The sequence below is a fragment of the Lepisma saccharinum genome, chromosome 17, assembly GCF_977018435.1.
Source record: "Lepisma saccharinum chromosome 17, izLepSacc3.1, whole genome shotgun sequence".
Classification (NCBI taxonomy): domain Eukaryota; kingdom Metazoa; phylum Arthropoda; class Insecta; order Zygentoma; family Lepismatidae; genus Lepisma; species Lepisma saccharinum.
Window position 1 is genome coordinate 44,891,192 of NC_139245.1, and position 26,115 is coordinate 44,917,306.

The following is a 26,115-nucleotide window of genomic DNA, read 5'->3' on the forward strand; positions in this document are numbered from 1 at the left end:
TGAGTATCTGAGTTAATGAAAAAGCTTGTTCAGTATGCATTGATTACCATATTTTCTTTCAATACAATTTCTGCTCCATACTTTTCTTATTATTTTTTTAATAACAGCAGTAATTCTCCTACAACATTCTTCAAATTGCTCGTCTGCTCTGCTCTATGTGAGAAAGTGGAACATTTTTGCATAGTTTATAAGGAATATGTTTTTTTACTTCACGTTGAAGCATTGTAGTGAGATAATCAGTACTCTTTAAGTATACTTTCTACATATGGCTGTATATTTCTGAACATCTTTTAGTTTCAGACCTAATCTATTTTCTTTTCAGGGGTGTTAGGTTCAGTGCTGTTAGGTATATTGTTAGATTAAGTGTGTTAGGTCATTTGTAAATTTTTTTGGCATTCTGTGTATACATTAGTAATTCATGGAAAAAATTATGGATGAAAGTACTTCAGAATTATAAGTATTTTCACTTACATTGTCCATACTTCGGCACCAAATTCTTTGTTTATATGTGTTTTAATATTTATTCATTTAGAATAGATTGTTTCCTCACCGTTACCACATATTTTCCTCTTGAGGCATGTATATCAGTGGCGTATGCTGGTTTTAACTAGTGGGTAATCTCAGACACTTGATTCATCCACCCACTCCTGAAGTCTCCCTGCAAATTTACCTCAACATTCATACAGGATTTACGAATGTATGTGTGAAAAATGTTACCTTATTGTTGGGACCACTGTCGAATAATTGTTGTGATTGCACTTGCAGTTAATCTACGTTTAGAATTTCAAACAATAAAACAAGATAATATAATAACTCTATAAGAAAAAACCTGTAACAAAGAATATGAAAGGAATTCATTAGTGAAATAAAAACCCTCAATATTAATTGAAGTGTAAAATTCAAGTTACCCCAGTACCCAGTTACTCGTGCATTCCTGATTTTTGTTTTTATACACGGAAGTTTGAGTTCAAGACATGTGGTACAAGAGATTCTACTGGCCTACCTACATTAACTATTTGCAATTTCTCCGGAAAAGATCCCGTTCCAAATATTTTCACACGAAAATATTATATTATATCCATTGCCTTTAACTTTAAACACAGCACTAGCACGAATACTAAACCACTAACAGCTAAACAAATATTAAATTCTCGAATCGCTACAACACGCATTCAATTCCCTGCGCCAATCTTCTATTGTGGTTCCTTACTGCTTGACACAGACTTCATATTCCCTGCGATGCACGAGGTTCTGTAAGTTGGAATCATTGCGTTTTTTGTTTATATATTTCACATTCAAACATCTTTTATCATTATTAATCTAGAGAGGGGGGAGAAGCAACTTAAATTACCTAATATATGTGTACGTATATATATCATTTATTTCTGATAGCTTTCCCTTTTAAAAATTATTCATTTCTGTGAAAGAAATACTCTCACTGGTTTTGAAGGCTACAAAGAAAGTAATCACGCATTTTAAAATACAAAAATGAATAAAAGTAAGCATATAAATAGTTTAATTACTTCATTAATCGATTTACTAAATTGTTATTTGACGTCGCTTTTCTGCCACTTTTGTCTGATCACTACGAGTGATGATATGAAATTGATGAAGGGACATTTACAAAGAGCACCCATGCCCAGCCCGGTATTCGAACCCTGGAGCTCTGACGTCGTAGGGAGTTGTGGCAATCACTCCGCCACAGAGGTCGGTGTAATTTCTTGAATTTCTAGTTAAAATTTTAATTTATTTAATTAACGTCATCTTCAATATTAAAGCTTTTTCTTTCCTATGACAATATCTGTTGAAATAGCAGAGGAAGACAGAAGCAAATGTAAAATGAGAATTAACATAGAATTGGTTCGCAAATGTTCACATTTCCCTGTTTCTCGCGCACTTTCAGATGTATTTTCTCTACTTTCCTTTTCAGTATGTAATTTGCGAACCCAGAATTCTGTTTCCTGAGAAATTTCCCTGTCGTAAACAACACAGCTCCTACGATACAAAGGCCACCGTGGAAGTGCCAGCCAAGGGAACGGCAAAGGCTCTGGGGTGGAGAGTGCGACCGATGGACTCTCTCCAGAAGGAGCTTACCCTTGCCACGGAATAACCGCGCCTGAGAAGCAGTGTTTCCTTCCCCTCCCGTCAAGGGATTTAAAGGGAGCCGGTGGAATCTCACCCTGACGTCACCAGTTCCACCAGCTGGAGAAAGTGGCTGGAAGCCTCTCGGACATTCAGCGGCAAACGTTTGAAAAACATTCGCGCGCTGGAAGTAAAGAAATATGCGAATCAAAGATTGGTTCGGAAGAATGTTGCGAAGAAATAAAAAAACAACTTTTTTTCAAAATTATAGTCGGGTCATCTCCGAATACCTAGGTGACCCAGAGTATACGCCGCTGATGTATATGCATTATTGACCCTCCGTTAGGTGCATGGGGTACAGGTGACCTCCATCGATATACATTGCCAGATTGCAACACTGTGAATACTGCACATGGGTGCTTTGTGTAGCTGAGCGTTATTTCATTATCTTTGTTGTAAGCTAGACTATGTTCTCTTGCACTTCTAAGCCACCTAATATAAAGTTAACATCAGTCACATGCTCAGGGAAATATGTATAAGAAAAATATCAAAGCAAGAAAGACAGAGTGCACATCAGATTGAGATGTTAATGGAAATGGGTTGGTGAGGAAGAGAAGGGCATGTAGGTATGTGTTAGTGACTAAAGTGACCACGTAACCAAAAGTGAACATGACACATGCTAAGCATGCAATTGACTTTAATTTTATAATATTTTGTCATTATAAATTGCAGCTTATCTTCGAAAAAATACCAAGAAAAGACGTTTAACATGCATGTGCAATATAGTTTACGATGTATTTCATGCCTTAAAGATAATGTGTTGTGGGGGGGGGGGGGCAGGTGTACACCATGTGCCTATGCATGTTACAGATAATGATGGACTTAATGCAGGGTTAAAACAAATAGAACTGTATTTACTATGTAGGGGCTCCTGCATAGCCGAGTGGTTAACACTTTGTAGTAGTCTCAGATTTGATTCTTCATGGGATCCTTCATTGAATCAGTTTATTATACAAAACTAGGATTTAATTAAAAGTATTATTTTACCCACAAAATAAATATAAATCTACTTTTATTGGTTACAGAATCCACTCTATAAGCACCTGTTGCTCCTTGACAGGTATTGAATGATTCAGTTGTGGTCATGATCATATTTGCCAGTTCGTCCATATATTTATCTTTTGGTACACCAAATTACAAGTTTGTACCTTTCTTCTGAGATATTGAAGCAAATATTGATTTCTGATTTATTCGTTGCCACAGACAGACAATCCAATCAAGATCATTTCCATAGGAAGATTTTACATTTCTGTCTGTAGTAGCTGACCTAAGGGCAGAGTGGTTAGCACAGCACACTATGAGGCCAGGTGTCCCAGGTTCGAATTCCAGCCTCAGCATGGATGTTGTTTGATCATATCATCATCACTCATATTTATCTTCACGACTAGCCAGAAGTGGCAGAAAATCAATCTGCAGTAGTTTCTAATAAATAGGTATTGATTGGTGACTAAAACAGACAGGTTCAAGAGATGGATATCATGAGTAGAAAATATACAGTTTATTCAGCACACCAAATTTAATATAAATTATTTCTAAAATATAACTCCAGCATATCTGGTGCAACTGTTGACATTGCAAAAGTAAATTGTCATTTTGGTATATTGAGCAGCTTGATTTTTGGAATTTTTTGCATAGGCTTGTACAGTCACGGACACTGCCAGTTTGTAATTAATACACTTATTTATAATGGAATCCTTACAACCCGGCAGCATCCGTGACTCTACATGTAGTGCCATTTGGGTTAACTACAGTTCATGTGGATTTCTGCAGGCCAGCCGAGGCAACCCTTGACATCTTTTACTCGTAAGAGATGCAACAACAACCTCCATGCGGCTTCTGCCTATAGTTAACAGTGCTACACACTAGCACCAGACTGGCACACTAAATTTATCATACTGCCACATAATATTGAGTAACATTTTCTATTTTTTTTGTCATTTAATTCAAAATCTGCATTATGGAGGGCATTTCTCTCTCCTCCAGTCACAAGATCCTTTCATTCATTTTGTCTAGCGATCATTCATGTTCATTGCTATGTTTAACCTCTTAAATGGATAATTTGCAAATACTAAATCTCTTCTGTAATGGATAATTTAAAAAAAAAATTACAACTCATCATTCTCCAAAGTGTGTCTTGTATGCTCAAAGAAGATAGATGTCTCATTTTGCTTCTTTGAACCATTGTAGAAGAAAGCAAGACTTCAATATGCAAGAAGCTAGTTGTTCCATGTTCAGATTCCTTCCTTGGCATGTGTTCTTTGTGAGTATCTCTTCATCAGTTTCATTACTCATCCTTATTGTCGAGATTAGCCACAAGGAGCAGAAATGTGACCTAAAATAGCCATTAAATCAATCAATCCATCAAGACTCCTGAATTGGCAAATACCTCTGTTCCAAGCACATATTACAAAAAAAAGAGCAAGATAGATGCAGCTAGCAGAGTGTCAACATGGAAGCAGTCTCTCCACCACATGGTGGAAATGCGAACTAATGCAATACTGAAAGAAGCAGGTTTCTGGCTCATACACTGGAGTTATGGGCAAGAGAAGGTCAAGGACCCACTGCAGATAGCAAGTGGGCATGACAGATATATCATCCAATACATAGATATCCATCATCCCTATTTAACGGTTAACCTAAAAAGGCAGAAATTGTCATAAAATGTATAAATCATGAATACAAAACACATTCAAGAGCTTCTCGCATGCGAAGGAATTGCAATGTAGAATTATATGTATGGTGTGACAACCCCTCAAGGACCGTGACCTGCCATGCAACTTTTAATTGAATGGTGTGTGGTCAATGGCTTCATCTAGTCAAGTAGCTCCCCAATTGCCAAAATGATGCTGGGCCAACACTGAAATTTTAGAGCTCCTACCATGGATTAAATCTAGCCCTGCTTGCACCAAAAGCAACAGCATTAATAATTTGTCTACATGGGGACCTAGGATTGAAATCCGTAATACAAACTAATAAAATATGGATTGACAAAACGTTTTAGTCATGCTGCCTTGTGCATGTATGTACTTCATTGTGTTATTTCTTCATGCATTTCATTTTACACCATTGTTGCAAATAACATAAAGAAGGAAAATGGGATAAAGTAGCTAAGTACATGCATACAATATCCCACAAACTTTTTTGTTCCATTCAACACACGTTAGAGATTTTGCAAGATGATGCAAGGTTTTGTTAAATGTTTTTTATTTTTGTTTGAGTTGTAAAGTCGATAGTATTGGACTAGATCTGTAGAATTGATTCACAGTGCAGTAAATTAAATTAATAGTTCATCTGTGTGGAGTTCTAAGAGAAATAGCATTAATTTTAATGAATATGTTTTGTTACATAGATGAAGATAGATTTGGTTTATTTCGTTTCAATTTTTTTCTGCCACTTGTGGCTAATTGCGAAGAAGAGGATAAAGTGATGGTATGATGAGCACCGATGTCAAGCATGGGATTCGAACTACGAGCCCCTGACACGATAGGGTGCTGTGTTAACCACTCCGCAATGGAGGTCGGTTCACAGAGGAAGATTTGCAACTATTTTTATAGTGGTGCTGTATGAAACAAATACACGTATTGCAACACTATGCATGCTACATACTCAAGAAATTATATTTGAAATGATTTACAAAAAACAAAGGCTATATGGAATACATCCTGGAAACATGTAATTGTTCATTGAGAATTTCTTTGTAAAAGGGTGTGCACCATAATATTTTAAATTGAAGGATAGCTAATTGTACCAGGTAACATTGCTGGATATAATACATTTTTATAAAGTATTGATAGACCAGATCAAGGAAAAGACTTGAATTCTTATACACACACCATGTGCTTTCAAGTTTTGTAGTGCGATTTTTAATTCTTGGCTGCTATACCTTCTGTGTTATGTTATGGTGTCTGTTATTCTTACTCTGTGTAATTTCAGGTCTGAGGAATGGCATTAAAGGTATGATACAATCGCTTTGTATATTAGCTATCACAGCAGCTCGACTTATCAGACTTGATATAGGTTGTTGCACGGATTTTTTGAGACCTCACCCTCAGGTCATTGTCGTCACCAAGCACATCTCACTCTGAACTTTATTACCTAATAAATATGCTTTGCACCCACTTGCAAGAAAGCTAATGCACAAGTTGTATAATAGCTTGTTAAAAATTACTTGAACCAGTTTTGCAGGTGCAGTATAATTTTTTCCTGGAACGTGCTGGAATATATTAAGCTCTCGTGTTTGTAGTAGCGAGAAGAGGTCTTCTGAATTGTTAAGATTCATTCGATAAAAATATTCTGAGCTTATCAGTAGTAAGAGGCACAATGGAAAAGCTAGAGATCTTGAAATTTTATTTTATTCTTCCAGGCAAATCATCTGATTGGTTAGGAGATTAAGCTATGTTTTAACCTAAGAGAAAATGTGAAATACAAAAATTTTCCCCGCCTACAATAAAATACCAGTCTTTGCTGCTGAAACATTGATAGAAACTTTCATAGTTTTCTTGAAAGTTTAACAATTTCATGTGAGATGGGAAAGTGGTGAAGCTAGTGTAAAAATAATTACATAGTAGTATGCGCATGACTAAGGTGCGTTATTTTGTTGGCAATTAACACGTAATTGTAAATAGTACACTGCACAAGAAGCTGAGTAGTTCTTTTTTTATTCTAGTTTCTATTTTTTCTTGAAGAGGATTTCTTAGAAATTTGATGCACGTGCATGTGGAAACTGTATATCATACATTGTCGGTTTTTATGTGGCTAACGTGTTTTTAAAATATTGTACATTGTTACTTTTCATTGTAAAGAAGCGTTAAAAATACATTGGTAGCGTCGACGTCTTGTAATCAAGGGGTCCTGGGTTCGGTACCCGGTGGAGGCACATAGTGGTTCGTATCCTACTTGAAACTGTAGGCCCTGTCCCGATTATCCTTACTGTGCATAAAGTGGACTTTAAACACCAAGTCAATGAATCCATCAAAGCTACGATTAACTCCATTTTCCATTCCCAGCATGGAAAAGAAATTACCCGAAACAAGCATTTGTGTTTTTTCACGGTGTACAAAAGCAAATTAGTGCGGGACCTGTGTTTTTCATGGAAACGAAATCACCGCCTAGCTGTGATCTGGACCGCGGCCAACAATCTCTTTTTTTTAATTTGGATGCAACAATTCGTCCTTGAGACTTAATGAAAAAACCGGAAGAGCAGTTAGTCTTGCTGAGCGCTGGAGTTACGAGCATTGCTTTCTCAAGATCTTGTACCTGGCCCCCGTAAGCAACCAAGGGGGCGAGAAGGGCATGTCTTCTTGCATAGCTTTACGTAGTCCAGTTCGAACTGTTGACGCTACTTAGGTTGGCCCATCTGAACCCTGAATCCACTTGTGGCAGATGTTTGAATACACGTATGTCTACCTACCCTGAAAGAAACATCCCGATACTTGGGAATGTGGGGAAAATAACTTTCTCGTCACTCGCGAAGAAGATTGGTTTCGAAAAAAAGAAAACATAGCTCTTCTTCCCCATGCATTATCATTCTGATTAACCTAATGGCGTGACAGAAAAGACCTTACGCGCCACATTTGCCGCTTGCGTTCAGTTCTCACCTAAAATTCTTGGTTTGACTCCCAGTAGGATCATGAGCATTTCATTACGTTCGTTCTTTTGTTCAGGGCAGTGGCGGATTCAGCATTATAGCTGGGAGGGGCAAATTTCATTCGGGTACCTGACCACAATTGCACTGGTTTATATAAACATACATCCTACTATAAACAGGAACCACGTTATAATCCGTATTTTAGAGATTATAGAGTAATTTTCTAAAAATAAAGTTCCAGGCCTAGAATAGATGCTTTGATTTCATTTTATTTTTATTATTTAGCGTCTTTTTCTGCCACTTTTGGCTAATCGCAACGATATGGATGAGTGATGATTAGACCTCGGATTTTTAGGTTCTAAAAAGTGTGCTTTTAGGTACCTAAAATCTCTGAAAATCCCAAAATAGGTTCTAAAACTCATAAAATAGGCTCTAATAATCCCAAAATAGGTTCTAAAAATCATAAAATAGGCTCTAAAAATCATAAAATAGGCTCTAAAAATCCTAATATAGGTTCTAAAAATCCTAAAATAGGTTCTACAAATCATAAAATAGGCTCTAAAAATCCTAAAATAGGTTCTAAAAATCATAAAATAGGCTCTAAAATCTTAAATTAGGCGCGAAAAATCCTGAAGTAAGTTCCGAAAGAAACTTAAAATGCTTCAAAATTCCTGAAAAATACTGATTTGGTCCAACTTCAAAAACAAAATTTGAAAGACCGTAAGAAATTTTAATAGCTATATGTAACAACCAAATATTAATTTTCTAACCAAATTTGATCTATACCCCTAAAGTATCCCTCTCATTACTCAAGTTATGTGGAGAACAACATGCTCTCAAGGAACAAAAGGAAACTCATGTTTCTCCTCCCGTGTGCACATAAGTAGTGGATGTATGACGTATCTGAATCGCTTTTGGGCCAGAAATTCACGCATCTTATCACAGTCTATTGCATCTTCAATTGGTTTTCCTTACGCACTAAAGGTACGTTATATTTCAATGCGTTGTATGTTTTGTGCTATAGATTGATTCACAGATAAGCCGCAAACATAACGATAGTTGCAGAGGAATATTTTTCCATGCTTTGACTTTGGACGTAGAAGACGTTGGTGAAGAGGACAGTTGGTGTGGTGTGATGGCAGAGATAGAATTCTCCAGAGGCCCGCACACATGTGATATTGGTGTAAACACACGTGGATGAAAGAGCTTTTACAACAGTCGGCTTGTCAGTTCTGTGAAGCTAATGGGAAACAGATTGAGAAAATAGAGAATATGTAAAAGGTCTCAATATAGCTACTCCGTAGCGTAGCAGAGTGTGCCATGATCAGATCATTGCCTATTTTTAATTTGTTGCACCGTTTTCGAGGCCATTCATAGTGCATATTATATTTGCTTAAATCTCAGTTGAATGTTATGCGAAAAGTAAATATTACTACAAATATCAAGAGGAAAATTTCTGAAATTAGAATATCTACATGGTTTGGCGTAGGTCATAAATTTGGAATCTGATAACTCATCCTAATAGTTCCATGTGCGGCGAGTGGTGTTTAAGTATATACAGGGTGTTGCCGTACAACACCGACAAGTTTTCACAACGTGTCGAGGACATCTGATAACGTTTTTGCACATTTGAGATCTAATTTTGACGGTATAAACCATCGGGAAAAGGTTTATCCCATATGTATGCAACCACGCAACACAGATCACGGTTTTCGCCATCGAAAGAAATGAAATTTTCACTATGCCTCGGATAGGTTCTGGCAGGAGCCACCTTTTGGTGAGGGTGTTTGGTAATTGTGGATAGAACTTACGGAACACTTCTCCAATGCAAGAGCATAAAATAAGAGGATAAACAACATGTAGTGGGAGGGGATAAGAGGCGAACTTTGTGAAGACAGCACTCTCATGTCAAGCTCTCTTTCAAGTAATAAACCCTGGACTACATTTTCCAGATTAACGAGGCTCTGGCGTTGGACCTACAGCCAGTATAATCCTCAGGTTTTCGTGCTGTCTGCTGTATATTTATGTTAAGATAGTTCTTTCATCCATTTCATCACCATTCATCCTCATCTTCGCGAGTAGCCAAAGTGCCAGAAAAGCGAAGTGTAAACCAAATCAAACTTGTATGGATGGTGATACATGCAGGATTTAAGGGCATGCGTGAATTTTGTAACCTCACTATGTCGGTGCATAAGTATAATTGGCAAAAGTCGATCCTTGCCGCGTGCATGCGGACAGGATAAAAATGCCTTTTTGGGTTGGCTTTTGCACATTAAGAAAGTTTATCAATTCTGTACAGGGACACCCTTTATATTTGAATTTTTGGAATGAAATCAAAGTTATCATTTTGACTTGGTAGGCTGGGAAACAAAATCAAGGGCTTACCAGAAGGATGCAGACATTTCCGTCTGACATTATTCCTGTACTGCAAGGGTAAGTGAAAGCAGTCGATAATTCTCCTGGATGTGCTATGGTAGCTTCGTTACATATATGTTATACAGGGTGGCAGAATGTTTACACAGAAACTATTACAGTTACAGCTGCATGACTTCTGGCAAAAGAAAGAGAAACTCATAAAGTTTTTTCCCCCTTTGTTCTCGGTAGAGGCTGATTTGGTATAGGATGCGCTGGAACTGAAAATGGCGTCATTGCAGGGGAACGCTTAATTTATTTTATGGAATCATGAAACCAAGTCAACTGTACAGCGAAATTTTTTGTAATCAGGTGGTGGTCGTCCATATTCCCTCCTAAAAAAATTTCGCTGCACAGCAGTCGTTGATTTGGTTTCATGATCGAGCTTTCTCCTTCTCTGACGCCATTTTCAGCTCCAGCGGTTGCAGCGCCTCCCTAAGCCACCGCAGCCTCTACCTAGAACAAAAAGAGGAAAAACCTTTGAGCTTCTTTCTTTTGCCACAAGCCATGCAGCTGTGACGGTAATAGTTTCTTTGTAATAAGCCTTTGTAATGTTTGAAAGTCTTTTGAGCCACCCTGTTTTAGTTGCAGTGTAGACTGTGTTAGATATTAGTCGAAAATTCTAGCAAACCCAATAACTACTTAGTCTGTAGTTGTTGCATAATGTCTAAATATTTTGAGTGTATTTGCAGTTTTTTTTTTAATTTAACTGTTCCAAATATACAGGGTGTTCATAAAGTCCCGGTACAATTACAAAAAGAGCATAGCTCGGAAACTACATGCAATAGAACAATGCTGTTGATTGCAAAATGTGTATTATAACACTGATAATGACGGTTTGTTTGTTTACTTTTGTTGCAGGTGTGATTTCTTAGGATTGTAAATTGTAATTTTTCTATGAAAAAAGTTACTGATTTACCTTACTTTGATTCTTTACGTGGCAAGACTTCTGATGTGTATGTTGAGGGTTGAGCATTCTAAAATCTTGGATGCCACGCGGGATTTCTTCTTCTGGGGGTATTTTAAAGATTGTGTTTATCGAACTCCTGTTCCAGATGTTGCTACTCTTCGAAGAATAACGGAGAGTATCTTAACTGTTACTGGTGATATGCTAGGGCGTGTGTGGGCAAAAATGGATTAACGCCTTGATGTTCTGAGAGCAACTAGAGGGGGCGCACATAGAGGTGTATGGCATATAAACGTGAAGAGTTGTAGCTCATTTTGCAATCAACAGCATTGTTCTATTGCATGTAGTTTCCGAGCTATGTTTTTTTGTAATGGTACCAGGACTTGATGAACACCCTGTATAATTGTGGTGTAGAATGGATGAATGTGGGATTAATATTCTTTCAGTATTTAAAATAAATGTCTAGTATTGATTATTATCTGAATCGCCGTATCAGTAATTATATATATTTTTTGCCTCCAGCACTCTTTCTCACCTCTCAAATTGTAATATTTATTAGCTGCACTGCATTGTAACCCGTTCCTATTTCAAAATATGTTCATTTGTTTTCAGTGTACTGTTTTTGTTATTTTGTGACACTTCTCATACACAGTAGAGTTAGTTTGTGACACTTTCTTCTGATACACAGTAGAAATTCAGATCACGTATCATACAAATTTGGCTTAATTTTGTTCTGCCGTAGACGTGATGTTATCAGCACCACCCTCCTAGGTACTAATCAATCTGTTAAGTTGATACCAAATACTTGGACCGGGCAATCATGACGGATTTCTTCCACATTTAAATTGTCTGTGGTTGGTAGCGTGGAAATTAGGCACCTTACTGAACAGGCCAAAGAAACATAGGCGTGCGCAAGGATGGGAAATTGCTCCCCCTAATTATGGATGTCCGCAGATTTTTTCCACGGAGGGACAAGCAAGGTACTTTCCATATGGCATATTACCCCGATAATAGTGTTGCCACCTAAAAGAAAACACCACTTGATTGAAATTACCGCATTCTGCATCCTCATCATAATAATGAATGTAGATTGCCCCCCAACCCCCAACCTTGGACGGAAATAAATTGTAGGGGGCAGGGGGGCAAACATTGAAGTAAAAGAAAGCAAGACTAGCAGAATCTAAGAGTAACTGGACCAAATGATACTCGAAATATTATTACTTTTCACGTCTTTTCTTGCATTATTTCTTGCAAAAGGTCTAGAGCACCTGCAGGGGGCACAAAGGGGCAATTGCCCCCTCGATTTCAAATTTTATCGGGATTTGCACCTGGGCGCCGAACGATCTAAATGAAACAATTGTAAAAGAGAATGCAATGGCGCTCTATGATTGTTTGGCGCCCTATTAAATCAATATTGTTTTTAGTTTGCAAAAATTTACGTCTAAAAATGTTCTTGATCGCTTCGTACGCAATGTGATTATTTTCTGTAATGCATTGTAAATTACCAGAGAGAGAATTAAAAACAACTGCTCAACAGTTTTGTCTTAAATGTATAAACAATTCTTCGGAGGAAAGGGAGCGCGCACATTTCAGAGACAATTTATATAATTTTTGCTGTTGGTTTGTTATGGGACGGATGAATTGATTATGCAATAAAACTGAAATAGTGAGATTGTTTTTCTTTGCCGACTGAACTTTCAACGGCTTTTGCCCCCCCCCCTAATCAGATGGTCTGCGCACGCATATGCCCAGAAATACGAAGTAATAAATCATTTGAATACTGCTATGCTGTAGATATCTATTCTTGGCCTCTTCCATATCTCTCTGTAAATTTAAGGGTTGTGATAGTAATTACCAACAACTGGCATTGTTAGCAACTGTTCAGGAGCTTCGTTATTCTTAGGTAAGAAACGGTAGATTCGTGTGCTTAATTTTTGGGTTCTTTGCGTTCATATTTTTCACCGTGCGTGCAGAGATGAAAAATCGCATTCGTTTCCATGAATACTACATGGACCCTGCATTTTTAAATTATGAATTCATAATAACACAATTGTTGAGAAGTGGTGGAAAGTTAAAATTGTTTGTCTCACAGAAAGAAAAAGTTTCAAGAGGTTGTGTGTTTGGTAGCAATACTGTCGTGTATAACAATACGCGCTATTTCTGTTGATATGTCCATAGTACTCGTGAATATAGAATGGTATTTTTGTTCTAAAAATAGTATCCGTGCGTAAGGCCGCATTGTATTGAAAAAGAAAACTCATTGGAGAATGTTGCGAGTTCACGTTAGTTGTAATCTTTCGTATAGCCATCGGTAGTTTCTCTGGATGACTTAGTGTTCCTTTGGCTAGCACATAGTTTGTGTTATTTCTTGTTTGCGTATGTAGACAGTATACTGGTTTGATTATGTATTTGGGGCAGGGCATTCCATGTCAAAGTCACCCTAAACTCAATTTTTAAAATTTAATTCAATGCTGTAACTTGATTCTATATTGTGAGTGAACAATCTAAAATTGTTATTTGGATTACATTTCAATTATTACACATAATTTAGTTACAATGTAGGAGGCATTTTACAAAGTTTTCTTTTTTTCTTTTTACCTTCGATTGTTATTGTGTCCCACTCGAGACAGGAAAACACAATTTCTCCTACGTTTCCCCTTCAACTCCACTAGAATATTCAAAGGTTAATTACCAGTGTGGCTACTTACCTGGAATTATGCGTGAATTATTGGCTCCGGGAATTATGCATGAATTCTACGTGAATTTTTCTCCGTAGACGTGAAAAATGACAACTTTTATTAATCTCAATCCTATTGAATTTATACATATTTATTAATGCCCTGAGGCAAGGCTTTGACAGGTGAGCTTTTATTTTTATCGAGGAAGGAAAAGAAAAGAAAGCTGCATGGAAAATAGAATCCTGTCAATCCGTTTGCTTTGTTAGTGTCCTTTTCAGAACAATTTATGGCAGACGGAAGATTATTGCAAGATATCTTGAAAGTTGATTAGGTAAATTTCCAGTTTGAAATTCTTATACAGTTAACAATTTTTCGTAGATTAGTATATCCCGCAACATTTGTGACTTGTGTTTGCAGATTTATTTCGAATCTGAGTATGTGAAAAGGCTAATGTAAACTCCGCATCTTAAATTATATACCACTTAATTGAATTAAATTAAATTTTTTGGATAAATTGGAATCACGCATACCCTTTATATTAATATATTTGTGTATGTCTATATGGACATCTTCTTGTACCCTTGAGTTTTTGGAAAGTTCGTCTTGAAAACCGGGAATTATACTTGAATTTTATCAAGATCCTAGAGTAGTCACTCTGATTACCTTCTTTCTTTATCTTAAACAATTTATTTTCCATCATTTGACAATTCACAGAAATTAAAATGGATTTCTTTTTATTAAGTAAAGAGGCAGCGTTTCGTCTGTCCCACAAAATTGTTCACTTGTAGCTATAAATCTTGGAAAGTATTTTCAGGGTAGTTATGTTTCACGAAGAGTGTTATGTTTCATATTTCATTGTCCAGTAAATGTAAGAAAAACGTTCCTTAACAATCAGTAGAATAGTTACTTTAATATAAAAATAATGTAGACCCCGTGAAATAGTGAAAACCTATTTTTGACTATTATTTGAAACAGCTAGCATGTTGACAATGTTTTGATATAATTAATTATGTATTATTGTATTTTGCCATTGCATAACAAATAACAGTATATAGCTTACATATACAGACAGACCTAAACCCCTCCTCGTATTGACTTATATAGAAGGTAGTATGGATATAGCAATCTTGTAAATAAATTGAATTAGAGGGATAAGTGTGTCTTGAAAACAGCACCTGTAGTCTTTGCGTGGGTTTGTCGATACATGTAGGCATATTCATGTGGCTTGTTTATCGATTGTCCTAGAGTATCATTTATACATGCTTTGCTTTTTTCTGCTGCTTTTGTTGGCTTATTAATAACACACACTTTTTTTCTTTTGCCACAGAGATTCTCTCCAGTCGCCGATTCGGTAAGTACCGCCGTTCTGCTTCAGATGCGATATGGATTTATAATGCTTCTTTGACAGCACTGTCCATTTGTTATGATTTAGCCATTTTGAATATTGTGATGTCTAAGGACTTTCCTGTGTTGCTTGTGTACCCAAGCACAGGTATACAAGGTGTGTCAAAAGTCTTTTGACACCCTTTTATTTTGAAACCTGACAGGAAAATGTGAAATCTGGTAATGGGAGATGGCAGTAGAGGGGGTGGGGGCCACAACTTGTAGGGTCCATGGTGCCCATGGCCGCCATCTTGAACGCAGGTTCGAAATTTCAAATGGGAAGAGGGTATGTAGCATATCAAATTACGCTATCGTGAGCTCAGGAATTCAAAAGTGTAATTGTTTCTTCGATATCTTGAAATTTCGAACCTGCGTTCAAGATGGCGGCCATGGTCAGCATGTACCCTACAAGTTGCGCCCCCCCTCTACCAGATTTCACATTTTCCTGTCAGGTTTCACAATAAAAGGATGTCCAAAGACATTCGACTCACCCTGTATATTTATACAAGGCCTATCTCAGAAGTAATGACATTATGTCACTCAACGTGGCAACACTGTCTGATAGATATACAGGAAACAAGTTTATAGATTTAATTTGATCGTACTTGGGTGGATGGAACAGATGCCACCAGTTGTTTTCTATTCAGTTTTGCAGTTCACCCTTTTTCATTGTGGTTAAAACGATCGGATCTTCATCTTTAGCTATTGAATTTCACCCTGATCAAGTATCGAACGTGGAAGTATTATTTTAAAAGGCGATTTTATTAATTTCTATAAAGGAGACCCGTGTACGTTGTCATTGGTGTGCGTATATCGTAGATGAGAATTCGAAGTCTGCGTTTCTAGCCAGGGTTGTTTAATGTCCGGGAATTGTAAATAAATTAAATTCCGGTCCAAGAGAGAAAATCAGCAAGCGTTAGCGGGTTTTGGACCGTAAAGAAACTTTTTATCTGTAAAGTGTTTCAATTCGGTCCAGGAACCTTTTTCCCGAATGAATTTAAATACGGTCCTGGAACCTTTTTTCCGGATAAAATTAAATGCGGTCCAGGAACATTTTTTCCGGATAAAATTAAATGCGGTCCAGGAACATTTTTTCCGGATAAAATTAAATGCGGTCCAGGAATCGTTCTTCAGGATGAATTTAAATACTCTCCAGGAACCTTTTTTCCGGATGAATTTAAATACGGTCCTGGAACCTTTTTTCCGGATAAAATTAAATGCGGTCCAGGAACATTTTTTCCGGATAAAATTAAATACGGTCCAAGAACATTTTTTCCGGATAAAATTAAATGCGGTCCAGGAACATTTTTTCCGGATAAAATTAAATGCGGTCCAGGAATCGTTCTTCAGGATGAATTTAAATACTCTCCAGGAACCTTTTTTCCGGATGAATTTAAATACGGTCTCCTGGAACCTTTTTTCCGGATAAAATTAAATACGGTCCAAGAACATTTTTTCCGGATAAAATTAAATGCGGTCCAGGAACATTTTTTCCGGATAAAATTAAATGCAGTCCAGGAACATTTTTTCCGGATAAAATTAAATGCGGTCCAGGAACATTTTTTCCGGATAAAATTAAATACGGTCCAAGAACATTTTTTCCGGATAAAATTAAATGCGGTCCAGGAACATTTTTTCCGGATAAAATTAAATACGGTCCTGGAACATTTTTTCCGGATAAAATTAAATACGGTCCAGGAACATTTTTTCCGGATAAAATTAAATACGGTCCAAGAACATTTTTTCCGGATAAAATTAAATGCGGTCCAGGAACATTTTTTCCGGATAAAATTAAATGCAGTCCAGGAACATTTTTTCCGGATAAAATTAAATGCGGTCCAGGAACATTTTTTCCGGATAAAATTAAATGCGGTCCAGGAACATTTTTTCCGGATAAAATTAAATACGGTCCAAGAACATTTTTTCCGGATAAAATTAAATGCAGTCCAGGAACATTTTTTTCGGATAAAATTAAATACGGTCCTGGAACCTTTTTTCCGGATAAAATTAAATGCGGTCCAGGAACATTTTTTCCGGATAAAATTAAATACGGTCCAAGAACATTTGTTTCAATGTAACAATACGCAGCTTGTACCGAATTTAAATTGTGCGAGAATAAAGGTTCCGGTCCTGCAGGGGAACCTAATAGAACACATTAGAATTTATGGACCTTTACATTAACAACCCTGCTTCTGGCCGACTTCCGTTCCGGAGTGGTTAGCATGTCACACTATGATTCCAGGGAGCCCGGCCTGGGCATTTTCGTGAGTGTCCCTTCATCAATTTTATCCTATCATCCTCATCGTCGCTATTAGCCAAAAGTGACGCTAAGTAACAAAAATGAAATCAGATCAGAGCTTTTGGCATACGCACAACATTCAGTAGTAGTTTTGATACATATTAGTATATTAATTTTCCTTGTCTGTGGCTAGAAATTGTAATGAGGGTTTTATTTACAAGGGACTTGAGTAAACGCCGTTGGATGAGTGTGCCGCAGAGAGTTCATTATAGATTTTATTGCCAGACTTGAGTATGTTTCCCTTGCACCACATTTGATGGGAAATTGAGCTCCTTGATTGCCCACCGTGATGGATTGAAGGCGATAAGTTGTGACGAAATGACAACGGTGACAGGTAGTCAACAGGTTGCTGCTCGTTCGCTCTACGCCGTTTCTTCTGGACCTGTTGCAGGCGGCTGCCCCATGAGAAAGGAAACTAGAGAGAGAGAGAGGCAAAAAAGGAAACCTCAGTAACTGTGTGAGTTGCGGCGCGGATTGTCGACTTTTTTTTTTTATCTCTGCTGCATCCGCTTGCTCCCGTCCAGTCGAAGCAGTCAGTTCGCTGTGTGGTTTCATGGCTGATGCAAGTGGTGTCTGTATCTGACAACATTCGCGCATCAAAAGGCTTTTATGTGTATTCTGCGAACCGGGACGCGATAGTGTGTGTTTTGTTATCATGGAGGGCCGTGGAGAGGTGATGCTGCAAGGTAATTAGTTTTTGTTATTCACTTGTTTTATCTTTCACTTCGGCCTGCTTGAAGTAATCATCCGAATTACATGCTGGTAGGCTGATAACGACAGCGTCCGTGGTCGGTTTTTAGTGACGTTGTGCTCAACGTCAGAAAGATTGAAATCGCTCTTATATTCAGCATGTAAAAGGCGACTTCAATTGGATTACAACAGGAGCCGCTGGTAGTAAGAGGGCATAGTGCACAGTCCAAAGTGGACTTCCGCAAATATCGGCTTCCGGAATGTGAAGGTTGATATCCCTCGCTTGTTTGTTTCGATGTGTGGTAAATAATCTTGCATTCCTTCGGACGTGACGGCGTGCTGGTATTTCTTATATTTCATTGCTATTGTTGCTATCTGCACGATTGGTATGTCCGTTAGATAATGTTATGCATTTTTCCACTGTGTATATTATGTATCACTTCCTTAGCATATCAAAGTAGGAGTCTTGTAGAATTTCTTTAGCATCGCTCATGCCCGGTAGCTTGTGCGTTTCGTCATTTTCGTCTAACCAAGATGTCCGGAGTTGGATTCTCAGTGGGACAAACTTCAGCGGTTCAGCCGGCCTCCGTGGCCTAATGGTTAGCACAGACCGCTACGAACGTCCCTTCATCATATCATCACTCATCCTTATCTTCGAGATTGGCCAAAATGGCAGAAATGCGAAGTAAAGTAACCAAATCAATCAGTCAATTAACCTTATGTTCAGACAGCCCTCCCCCAAATGCCAATGACGCATCCCCCCAGATCATGTCACAATCCTCCATAAAGTATGGAATTACGACAGCTTGTCTACCATAGTCCTTTTTCTCAAAGTCCTTTTAGCAGGGTTGTTAGAGGTCCAGGAATTGTAAATAAATTCAATTCCGATCCGGGAGATATAATCAGCAAGCGTAAATGGATTCTGGACCGTAAAAAACCCTTTTATTATTAAAGTATTTCAATTCTGTCGCGGAACCTTTTTTTCCTGATCAATTTAAATACGTTCCAAGTTCGGTATTGAAATGAAACAAGACTTAACTTTGACCGAATTAAAATTTATTAGAATTTATTGGTTCCTGGAGCTTGAACAACCCTTCTTGTTAGTATGCTAACCCCCTGTACATTGTTACAATTACTTTGAATGCCCGCTTCGGACGACGGAAATAACAAGCAAGAAACAGTGCAGTGATTATATTAGAGAACTTCTCTTCAGAAAGGATTTTCAAGATTGTGTAATCGCGGTAGATGTGTTGGAACGTCCCAGTTTACACGGCATTGTTTCACACAAGAAAGAGAAAGTGAACCCCAAGGTAATTGGGAGGGTGCAAGTGATCAATGGGAATGTGCCCTTACGTCGTTACTAGGTCCCTCTGGACCAAGGTGGATTGATTTAATCAGGCGATTTTAAAATAAATCACTTTTATATAGATAATGTATCACTTTTGGACAAAGTACATTAATCTCGTAATCATTTAATAGTGTTTATTAGGCTCTAAGAAGGGAAACAAAATATATGTACTGATGGGATGAAGTTTATACGAAAGGAAAAATATAAAATAACCAAGACCTAGTTTTGATCCCGATGCTGTTCCAACAGGTATTGCCAGTTGCGTGCCCGGGATTTTCGAAAGGAGGGGGTTACTTGTACTTTTTAAAGCAGTCAGCCCTAATTGGCCATATTTTCCTGTCTTTGACGTTCTTTATTTTTAGGGGGGGGGATGTTGGACCAAGGGAGGGAGCGTTTGTGGCACCCATCAATCTCGCCTTGGGCAAGCCACTGTATTGCTTGAGGTTTCTTTAAAACGTGATGTGGGATGACGACAATTTTAACACGTCGTCAAGACGACTGTTATCTCATTGTAATCAAGGATTCAAGTTTGATTCCGTATGGTGAGGATTTTACTCTAAACTGTAGGACCAGCCTTCTCGCCCAAAGTCACCGCTGTGTTCATTGAAGCCTGTCACATTTTAATCGCAAGTGTTTAGAAAGCCAGAGGCTACATTATGTAAGTTCATGTGATGGAAGTCTACCAGCATCAATCACACTAGAGTACATTGTGCAGGTGTAAATATGAATTGATGCCATGAAAGAGCAGCGTCGTACCCTGTGGGGATGGATGGTGTTCTTTTGCAAGTCTTTCTAAAAGAGAAGAAGAATCTAATATCAGAAATTCTAAAATATTTTACTTATAACAATGATAAATTACAGCAGACGTCGCTGGCACGTGGAAACTGATGAAAATTTTCCACATGTTGAAATCCGCTTTCTGCACTATAACGAGGGGTTGAAAAATACAGAGCGGCTGAAAATTTTCACCTCGTGCCTGAATTTTCAATTCCATTGCCCAAAAAAAATATTTTTTAATATTTTGAGTTCACTTATGGAAATTTCCATTACCTTTTTAAAATTTTTTGATGTTTTTTTCTGTTCACGTGTATCATTAAATCAAAATAATAAACATGACATTATAATATTTCACCCTTGCTAGCCGATTTTTAAAATCTGCGGTGATATGGTAGAATTGGCCATATACGCGGATTAGAATGTCATTTTTGTTGTTACCAGTTGAGCCTTCTTTAGCAAGGCCACTCTGATGCAAGGATTAATAACTTTTAATCCAATCTCGTATTAATTAATAATTTAAATGTTTTAATATATTTCAAAATGTGTAGCTTTATCTTATTTGGATTCATGGCTTTCTTAAAATCATATTTGCCCGAAAAAGGAAGAAAAAAAAAAGCTGGCCCCTGAATTAGTTTTAGATCTTTCTGCCCCTGACACGAACACACCAGCTTCAGTGTCCATGGAAATATTTGTTTCCATAACACACCCGCCTAACTTTGGGGGGATGGGGGAACATACCTCAGGTCCCAGGAGATTGACAAGATTACAATTTTAACAAACTTGAAAATTTGGTGCACGCGGCTTTTGAAGAATTCTATTCATTGTTCGAATGACGACATCTTTTCAATAGTCTTACGTGTAGAAATACAGTGCATGTCTTAAAATGGTACCTCTCAACGTAGCTACTATATTGAAGTTATAGGACCTTGTGAGTTTTACAGTTGCGACCAATAGAGTTTTCGGCAGAACAACACCAGATCTAACACACAAGGTAATAACTTTTTTCAGAAGTCACGTCGTTTTGTTTACTTCAAACTTAATTTTTGCAGTGGATTGGGAATAGAATGATGCACGTGAAAATTATTTTCGAGTTTTTCCACGCGACCATTTCCCACGTAAAGATTACGAGATAGGAAACCTTTAAATTCCATTTTGTTTTGGATCTTGCTTGTGGCAAGCCGAATGATTTAATTGTTTCTTGGTAATTTTTCCATTCAAGTCATTGCAGTAGTTGGAGGGAGTATGAAGCACGGTGATAAAACAGAATTGTAATGTTATGATGTTTCACTTACAGTGTAGGACTGTACCCAGAAACCAGAAATGTGAAGTATTTGTTGCGTGTGTCACTTTATGCGGCATTTCAACCTACCCTAACCCCCTCGTCTTCACAGGTAAGATTCTATCATTGTAACGGTTGTTTTTATTTGAACCGGAAATGGTTCAGGCTCTTCGAGATTGTGCAAGTCCCCCCTCCCCCCTTGTGACTGGAAAGTTTAAAAGCAACGGAATCCGTTGACCATGGTCGGCGGAAACACGTGGAAATATCTATCTAGATTTGTGGGTCTTGCAGACAGCAATAATCACTATTTCTTTCGTGTTGTAAATTGACGGAGGTTGATTTCCAGAACATTATTCCCAGCGGATTTGGTGACTGTCTTCCGTTTTAAGGATCCACCCTGATGTAAATTCTGAAAGATCTCTAAGGAATTCCTTGTTTTAGAAAATGTTTAACGCCCAATTTAGAGCATAGTGACTAGAACTTTCGCCTTCTAATCATGGATTCACACGCCTGTGGAGGCATGTGGTTCAGTGGTTGGGACCCCACTTTAAAGTGATGTAGGCCTGTCTCCGTGGCGGAGTGGTTAGCACAGCGCGCTAAGACGCTATGGGTCCCGGGTTCGAATCCTAGCCTTCAAGAGGGTCACTTCATCAATGTCATCATATCATCACTCATCCTCTTCTTCGCGATTAGTCAAAAGTGGCAGAAATGCGAAGTAAAATAAGCTAATCAATCAATAGAATGACGTAGGTCTAGTCCCGATTAGCCTAAGTGAACTTAAACTTAACTGTTGTTTTTAAGAATAAAAACTATGCGATGATTTGCGATATTTTCTAAGGCGCTTTAAGTAAACAAGATATATATTTTAAGAATTTAGAATTATCATTTAGCGTTCTTGGAAACTAAATATATGCGCGGATAACCTTCACTCACACGCGCGCGCACAAACTACTCTATATATAATGTAGAAGCGATATAATGAAATAATCAAAGTTGTGACAATATTTTTAAGAAATATGTACAGAACCATTGGCAGTGGCGTGACCAATGCGGTCATTAACCCCCCTTTGGTCCAGTATTCCAGGAAAATATTGCAAAATGAGGACTGGCTACTAAAAAAGGTATTTAACTGTCCCCCCACCCCTTTCGAAAATCTTGCGCATGCCACCGACCAGTAATGAAGCGCAGGGTTACGTATGCGGAGTTCTGGACTTTGAAATAGGCTTTCAACAAAGGTGGGATGGGCTAAGATACTAGAAAAATTGTTTAATCCTAAAAGGGTGAAAGAATGAACGCAGGAATGTTTACGATACTACGTGGCACTCTGGTAAATGGTGAAGAGATTTTGAACAGACGGCTGCGTGTAAGATGCAGTCAGCGAGGAATGTGTGCGTGTTCCTTGGTGGAACACTGCTCCCTCTGTGTCGACTGAAGGAGGTTTAAATCTTATCATTCCACGGTGGAATTTTGTCTGGGAAATGGAACTCGAATGTGTTTTCTGTTTTAAGTTCGAAGGTGGAAATCCTGGTCACTTGATCCATGACGCATCACCTCATTTTGTGTTAAATAGTTTGATATTTTTGAGAATTCTCGCAAGGACTCGCTAGTAGGTTAGGAATGGGTATGAACACATCCGAATGCTGAATTCCAATCCCGAATGTTGAATCCTGGAATCGTCACACGAATCAGGATCTTCAACTTTTCAGTTCTGCCGTTGTCACCTTGGGCTGCAAGTCGCTTCATCCTTCTGGCTCTAACTTGAGAAAAGCCCAACCGCTAGAATTCAAATTTGAATATGCTCTCTCATCGGCTTTGATTGCTCACCGCTACTGGCGCGAAAGGGTTTCCCGATTTGGCGGTGGAGTGGTAGACTGTGAAACCACGAAATAAGCAACGGGGCTTCTAGTAGGGATGAGGATTCGAATCGAAAATATCTGAACCTAAAATGATCGAGATTCGGATCGAATCCAGAATCCCAAATCCTGGGATCGATACCCAAATCCATCAATATTCGATATTGGAATCTTCAAAGATTCGGTTCCGCTCATTCTTAGTTAGGAACTGGAGGTTATGGATTCTATTCCCTTAGGCTCTTCGTTGCTTGAATCCAGTATAGAACTGTAGGTTAAGCATTAATTAAAGTAGGTATATAAATCTAGCTTTTATGCTGTTCTTCCCAGTTTAATTCTGTAGTAATAAAATGTAATTTTCCCCGACAGATTTTAACTTTACATAGGCTGTGATCAATAAACTGTGTTGATGAATTTATCCAGAAGGGAGAGCAATGTTTGTAAATCGAATTTCCATTATTCATATCGTGACTTATTCGTACACGTTGGTACTTTCATACATAGTAGTGTGTGTGTGCATGATGCATTGTTTGAATTTTGAAGTAGTTTTAGCATAGTCTACGCCTACGCTTTTAACACTACCTTAATCTGTTCATCTTGACCAGTCCTTAGATCAGTGTTGGGATAAAAGTTTCAAAATATTGAAACAGGTGTACAAAAAGGAAAGAGAACCCTAATGTCAATTTTCGCATTACTGGTAATTGCAAGCCTTATTAATTACCGGATATTCCTAATTAGATTTACGGGGAGTCAACATCCCCAGGTTTACTTGAAATACGCCGTTTTGTATCCAGTTTCACCACACCGCGAAAATCTCGAGTCTTAATTTGCAAAGGCGTCCGTGCATGTCAGTTTCGATATACTTTTGGGTGCAACTTGAATCAACGGAACTTCTTTCAGAAGCTTCCTGTTTATAATTCATATTGTTTCTGCAAACAAGTTTATTGGACAGCAATTCTGTGTATTGAATGTGCAGGTAGAAGCTGAAGCGTGCCTGACGAGGATAGTTAGGGAGTTTTCTGCTCGAAGGAGATTCTGAATGATGCGTCGTGGATCTCTTTGAAGCTAACAAAGTAGCGGAAAATCGTCCAAAAGAAAGGATAATGGTGCGCATCCATCTGCGAGGAAACTCGATACCTCTCATCTAACATTTACAGCGTGAAGGTGCCAACTTGGACGTCGCGTTTGTCGATAGCGGCGTTATTAATCTGCGATACGATGCGACTTCCCGGCTGACATTTGCTGTCAGGAAGATGAAAGGTCGCCTTTTTCCTCTCTTGAGCTGCTCTTTCAGTAGACTAGATTTCACGTGAAACTCGCTGCTTGCTAGGAAATTGAAATATTAAGCAAAGGATTATTCACTGTCAGGTGTTCATTTTTTAGGATTTTCCCCCTCCTCTCCTCAATGTGTTCTTCGAATAAATGTTACATTTGTCCTCTCCATATTAAAAACTCTCACTTTGCTGCAGAACCACCGAATGATACTGGGGATAAAAGAGACTCGGGTGGCGTCCGAATCTGCACCGTTCCATCCGGGGAATCAGCCTACCTCCGTTGTCCGAATTGGCAGCATACGTGGAGTTGGAGGGGAGAGGTGAAAGACGCGACAGATGCACGCTTGAAGTAGCTGTGGCAGCCATATTCCAACTTTCACTTTGTACATACAACATTTACTGAATAGACGATGAAAAATGTGTGATACTTGGGCATTTTATCGATAACACTGAATATAGAAACATTGTAATGTGATGTTTGGCGTCTGCCTTCTGCCTCCGTACTGTGCGCCCCAGAGCGCGGTGGGTGACGTTCGGGCTGACACCTGGCGGGAAAAGTGACAACCGTACTGCAAGGGAACATGTTGATTCGGACGACTTCGACGGCACACGAAAGCAACGGGACGGAGCGCTTGCCAATCCGGACATGGCCTCAATCCCAATATTATAGAAACAAATTTGTAAAGGAAAAAATTCCAGTGGCACTTTTCAGTGATTATAAGTAAATTTCCACTATGTGAATTTTTTGTGAAAAGAGCGCTCCATGTATAGATCGACCACAAGGAAAAAAAACCTTGGGACGAGAAGTCCCCGCGCAGCTTTCCCTTCTTCCCCCCACCTCGGGCCATAAGGAAGCATGGTCAACTCTCCCCCTCCCCTACTCGCGGGGGTACGGTGCACAGGACTTGCGGGTCTCCGCAGGTTGTTTTGCTCGTGGTTCCACTATAGTGATCTGGGGATTTAAGTTACGCTTATTCACGAGTGTATGTTGCAGAAAGGTGAGGAATGAACTTGCACGAAATTAAGATGATTTTTTTTTGCAGTCGAAGTGGATTGTGAGTGAATAACTTTTGAGTAACTGGATAACTTGAAACGAAAGCGTTTTATATCCTGCAGTGTGTGGTTTCAAATGCGAAAGAAGGTTGTCTTGTGCGCTACGACGCCTTTGTTCTAATCCCGGCATGGGTGGATGTTCTTTGTGATGTCCCTTCGTCAATTTCATATCATCACTCCCCATCCCCATTTAGCCAAAAATGACAGAAAAGCAAAGTAAAATATCAATCACCTGTTGCCTTGTAATCAAGGGATCCCATGTTCGGTACTCGGTGGAGGCACATAGTCCCACTTAAACTGTTGGCCCAGTCTCGATTAGCCTACCTCAGCATAAAGTAAACTTAAATTAAAAACAAAACCAACTTCAACTTCGATACCTGGAAGAGTACGGTGCAAAGGTAGAGGAGAAACTAGATAGAGATAAACCGGAAGGGCA

The 26,115-nt window shown here is 38.5% G+C and overlaps 1 protein-coding gene across 2 annotated transcripts in view; it reads left to right on the top strand.

The window, feature by feature from the left end:
• Positions 1-26,115, top strand: part of pnut (septin 7-like protein pnut) — a 244,743-nt gene that overhangs the window by 12,763 nt on the left and 205,865 nt on the right. Inside the window, exon 2 of one of the 2 annotated variants that reach the window (XM_083139395.1) lies at positions 15,054-15,077. The exons of the other annotated variant lie outside the window; for it this stretch is intronic. Coding sequence (XP_082995521.1) covers positions 15,054-15,077 — 24 coding nt within the window. The remainder of the gene's footprint in view (positions 1-15,053; positions 15,078-26,115) is intronic. 2 annotated transcript variants of the gene reach the window in all.